The sequence below is a fragment of the Scomber japonicus genome, chromosome 7, assembly GCF_027409825.1.
Source record: "Scomber japonicus isolate fScoJap1 chromosome 7, fScoJap1.pri, whole genome shotgun sequence".
In the NCBI taxonomy this organism is placed as follows: domain Eukaryota; kingdom Metazoa; phylum Chordata; class Actinopteri; order Scombriformes; family Scombridae; genus Scomber; species Scomber japonicus.
This window is the reverse complement of record NC_070584.1, coordinates 28,295,369-28,300,995: the sequence shown is the minus strand read 5'-3', so window position 1 is coordinate 28,300,995 and position 5,627 is coordinate 28,295,369. Positions and strand designations below refer to the sequence as shown.

The window sequence follows — 5,627 nt, the reverse complement described above, 5'->3', positions numbered from 1 at the left end:
AAAAAAAAAACACATCCTCTTTAGCTCTGGTTAAAAATGCGTTAGATTAATTTTTAAAAAACATTTTCTTTCATGTGAAACTAAACTCCTAAAAGCAGCCTGTATTCCTTCTCTGCACTTAGAGGAAAAACCAGTCCAGCCTTTTTTTTTTTTTTTTTTTGGTGGTGGTGGTGGTGGTGGTGGTGGTGGTGGGGGTATTCTTGTAGTTCCTCCTGTCACCAGTAGGCGGCACTAGTGTCACGCAGCAGGACGCCTTGCTCTCAGATGGAGACGCAGGGAAGAAGCAAAAACAAGTGGCACCAACACTCACAACCTCCAAACTTTAGTTTTTACGCATAAAAAAAACCAACCAAAAAAAGCCAACATATGAGTGAAATGATTTAACTTCAAAATGTGTGATGATGGTGGTGGGTTTCATCTCATGATAATCGCAGGCCTGAATCCAGAACTTGAACACTGAAGTGAAGCAGGTGGAGGCCGCTTTTCATTCACACTAATTGGCTGACACGCTTGTTCAGGCTTAATATGAATGAGCTGTGTCTTTTGTGCCAACACACTTTATCTTAAAATATTCCTCACCTTTATTTCTCCACCCCTCGTATATCCCCCCCCATTCGATAGGCCGTATAACCCCCCTACCACCACCACCACCACCACCACTACCCCACCTCACTACAAAGCCCTAACAACAACAGCAGCACTGGAAGTGGAGTGGAGTTGGGTCTTTGTCCGGACAGATGTAGCGACAACATCCCAAACAAAACCCGCTTATTTGTGCTGAGATGAGCCCGTCTGCCTTCTGTGTGTTGGCATTCAACTTCACTAAACAAAAGGACTGGGGAAACATCTTGGATTACCTTTCCTCTTTTCAACGCTAAAAACCAGCCTGCCCCCCCCACCTCCACCACCACCACCACCTCTACCTCCCCAATCACACACACACACAGGGCCATTCAATGCTTTGAGTTAACTAACAAAGTTTATTTAAGTGTTGTATGTTATTGGGACCCGTAAGTGGGGGGAATTAGTGACTTTTTGATTTTGAACAACTGCAGTGTTATAGGCCAGGACTTCATGTCACAACAATGCTGTTTTCTGCCTTTAAGAGAAGATGACACTATTAATGTTAACATTTAAACATTTAATTGTATTAAAACACTGGGGTTTTTTTCTTCAATTAATTAAACTTTGATTTAATTATACTTTAAACGTGTGACAGCAGCTGGATTTGTTATTGAGATTTAGGCTACACACATATTTTATAAAGAATGAACCAAAACATAAATGACTTACCTTATTTATTAGATACTGTTAATCTGATTTTTTTTTTCATTTATTAAGACACTTTTTTGTCTTGTTTAAGCTTAAATTTAAAGTTTGCCAGACAGCAGCATAGTTTGATTTCCCTGCAGCAGCAACCTCTTCCCTCTTGTGTGTGTGTATAATGCTGGAAAAGTGCCACCACATATATACTTATATATTTATATTCCCAGAGAAATCTCTCCTTACGCGTAGAAATAGTAAATATGTACTTTGTATTGGCTCATGTAGGCAGCCTGAGTGTGCGTGTGTGCGTGTGTGTCTCGGGGCAGAGCAGACCCCGCCCATTTATGCTAATTAAGGTCTCCCATTGGTGTGTCAGGGGAGCAGAGCGGCTCTGATTGGCCAGGTCGAAGCCATTTATTCGCTGACAGCCCCGTCACATGAATGGTTGTCTATTAACTTGTTCAAAAACTATCTGGAGTTGTCAAGGCTCAGGCGGACAGAGGCGAAAAAGTGCAGTTTGTTGATGCTTTTTCGGAGAAGCGACGGGAGAAGTTTTGTGGACACAACATAGCAGGGACCTATTGGGAGAAGAGGCTCTCTGTCATACACACGCACGCCACACACTCACCCAGACACACACTCAACTGAGAGAGAGAGAGAGAGAGAGGGAGAGAGAGAGAGAGGGTGAGAGAGAGAGAGGGAGTGAGAGTGTGTGGAGACGCGGCTTGGTGCTTGTTGTTTTTTGTCCAGAGAAAAAGTTGCAGAGAAAATCGACAGGTAACTTTCAGCAGCAGCAGCAGCAGCAGCAGCCCTGCTCTCCTCACTGTCCAGCCTCTGGCTTGTGGAGTTTGTCTCTGTCTTCTTTTTTTTTTCTCCATTCTTCTGATCGGGAGCTCCAACTAGAAAGCTGTTCCTGATGTATAACATGATGGAGACTGAACTTAAGCCCCCTGCTCCCCAGACCAACACGGGGGGCACGGGCAACACCAACACGTCCGGCACCGGCCCCAACCAGAAAAACAGTCCGGAGCGGGTCAAGAGACCCATGAACGCGTTCATGGTGTGGTCCCGGGGCCAAAGGAGGAAGATGGCGCAAGAAAATCCCAAAATGCACAACTCGGAGATAAGCAAGAGACTGGGCGCCGAGTGGAAACTTCTGTCGGAGAGCGAGAAGAGACCTTTCATCGACGAAGCCAAGAGGCTCCGGGCCCTGCACATGAAGGAGCATCCGGATTACAAATACCGGCCCCGGCGGAAAACCAAGACCCTCATGAAGAAGGACAAGTACACCTTACCCGGCGGGCTCCTGGCTCCCGGAGGCAACGGGATGGGAACCGGGGTCGGTGTAGGGGTGGGGGCCGGGCTGGGCGGTGGGGTGAACCAGCGGATGGACAGTTATGCGGCGCACATGAACGGCTGGACCAACGGGGGTTACGGCATGATGCAGGACCAGCTGAGCTACCAGCACCCGGGACTGAATGCGCACAACCCGAGCCAGATGCAGTCCATGCACCGTTACGACATGAGCGCCCTGCAGTATAACACCATGACCAGCTCCCAGAGCTACATGAACGGCTCCCCGACCTACTCCATGTCCTATTCCCAGCAAACCACGCCGGGGATGACCGCGCTGGGCTCCATGGGGCCCTCCTCGGTGGTGAAGTCCGAGTCCAGCAGCTCCAGCCCTCCCGTCGTCACCTCGTCCTCTCACCGTGCTGCCCCGGGCTGCCAAAGCGGAGATCTGAGGGACATGATCAGCATGTACCTGCCCGGGGCGGAGGTGAGCGAGCAGACCGCCCAGACCAGGCTACACATGTCCGGGCACTACCAGAGCACCGTGCCCGGGACGACGATCAACGGCACGCTGCCTTTAACACACATGTAAGAGACACAAAGCAAAGAGAAAGAAAGAGAGAGAGAGAGAGAGAAAGAGAGAAAAAAAGAACTTTTATAAGAGAAACTGTGGACTACTTAACGTTGGACTATTTTTGTACAGAAAAAAAATCGGGGTGGGAAAAAGTTGTATAGAAGTCTCCAGGAAAAAAAAGGACACACGACTCTTTTTTCTTTTTCTTTCATTTTATTTTAAAGGAAGCTCTAGAGGAACGATAGGAGATCCCCCTCTTCACTGGTGGATGAAGTTTGGAAGACTAGAAAGTGGGAGTCGCAATCAAATGTTTTATTATTGCAATCACCTTTTGTACAGTATTTATCAAAGAAACATTACAATCAGATGAAATTGTTTGTTAAACTGCAAGAGGTTGCATTTTTCCTTTCTTTTTTTTTCTTTTTTTTATATATATAAAGCTACGCCAGTTCTGCAGAAAATATTAAAAGTGAAAATGGCAGAACTGGAACTATGGGAGCGATCAGTTATGCTCCTTTATTACTGCAAACTTTGGAAAGAAAAGGGACATAAAAACGAAGCAGGTAATACTGTTTATTTTTGTTTATTTCATTTAAGGTCAATATTACTAAAACATTTTAATTTCGTAAAGAAAAAAAAAGATAAGACTTCTTTTCTCTCATTCAGCTTAAAATATAGGTTGTTAATTTATATTTCCGTCTCCCACTTTTCATCTGTTAGAGGTATGACGCTTGTGCTCTTTATTTTCTAATTGATTTGTACAATTTCTGTATATTTACTGTGATATTTTAAGTTTTTATTTCAAAATTCATTCCCGTAGTTGTATTTTAAAAATTGTGGCCTGTACGCAGAAGCCAACCACTCCATGTATATATATACCGGAACTAATACCATCCTTATAACAGTTACAATTTCAGCTGAGTATATTTTTTTTCAATATGCAGTTTGAAATGAATAAATTTTGGAAATTTGGATACTTGAAATTGTTTGAGTTTTGATTTTTATTTCTCTTTGTCATTTTATTTATGTGTGTGTATAGTATAGGTCATCACATGTTGAGTTGTCATCTGTCAGCTTTTCACTCTTCTCTTTCTCCTCATGTTAATGTTTTATTGTAAATTCAACACTTCAATTTGATTTCCTTTTATGGTTATAAAGCATTATCAGGCTCCAGCTAATATAAATGACAATTTTTGAGGGGGAAGATTTTCTCCCTTTTAAAAAAGCAAAACAAAAAAAAACAAAAAAGAAACCTCCACTGATCATATAATTCAGCTTGTGCGTCGTGGTTAACCAGGTTTCTATTTTCTAGTGCCTGCGGATGGCCCCATCAAGCCAAAGTTTGTTGCCTGTTTCCTATAAAGGGGGACGATTATACCACCAAAATACCCAACATCCCCAGGTATAGACTGTCATATCTCCTCTTCTTAAACCAATCAAAACAACTAATCAACATTACTGCTATGTCACATTTTACCATTTAAATGTGTTGTCCTTTTTTTAAAATTCATTTATTACTGCATCATTTATAATTTAGTAGACTTCTTAGTATTTTAGGCCTTCTTTATGAATGGAGCAGAAGACATGAGCGCTTCTGTCTGAAATCAATCACATTTACTGGCTTCATTTCTACTTCTTTTAAATGAAAGTGACAGGAGGATTTTTATCAATGGGTGATTTTATTCCTCTCTTAAATGACACTTGACTGTGACAGCAGCATATGTGGATATTTATGAGTATTTACAGCAGTCTAATCTCATGAGCTCAGGCCTTGTGTCATGCTGTAAGGTGGTGGCTGTTTGTATATGTTCATTTTATTTTTTATTATTTTAATCAAATAAGGTGTGTGTTTAGCTTTTACTCCGAAGCTGTTCCAATGCTGCTCTGCCTAAATGTTCAATTAGGTTCAATCTGAAGATGAGGTGAGCCCTTCTTTCAAAAAAAAAAAAAAAGAGGAGCCGTGTGACTGAAACCGCTCCAGCTTTTTCTCTCCCGCGATGTAATAGCTGCGTATATAGAGTCTCGAGTGCACACATTTCAATGTAATGTTTAATCAAACGGGCCCTGCTGTTTCCCGTTAACCCCGGTTCTCACGGTTCAAGCTCTCCGGTGACTCTCGGTGTGCACCCTCCTCACCACTACCACCTCCTCCTCCACCTCCTCCTCCTCCTCCTACAACAACACAGAAACGGTTCCTAAGTGTTTCCATGCGTCTCTCTGTGCCAGCCAGCCTGCTTTTCCCTCCTATAGTAATAATAATAATCCGTATGATGAGCTAACAGCTTTCTCTGAATTTAACTAACGGTTTTAAATCTGGGGGGAGTGAGTGTATGTGTGTGTGTGTGTGTGTATGTGTGTGTGTGTGTGTGTCTACAAAGAGGTAGATTAGGGCCGTTGTGTCTTGCAGGCCGGGTCCCGGGGGAGCAGAGCTCACATTAACCGGCAGATGAATATTTGAAGAGGCCCCTCGGTATTTATCCGTCCACTCCTCTCT

The 5,627-nt window shown here is 43.4% G+C and overlaps 1 protein-coding gene across 1 annotated transcript; it reads left to right on the top strand.

Annotated features, from left to right (window-relative positions):
* The first annotated feature begins 2,182 nt into the window (after positions 1-2,182).
* On the top strand, positions 2,183-3,151 carry sox2 (SRY-box transcription factor 2). Its single transcript, XM_053321686.1, has one exon. It carries the CDS (start codon positions 2,183-2,185, stop codon positions 3,149-3,151), a length of 969 nt encoding a protein of 322 aa, XP_053177661.1.
* The last annotated feature ends 2,476 nt before the right edge of the window (positions 3,152-5,627 follow it).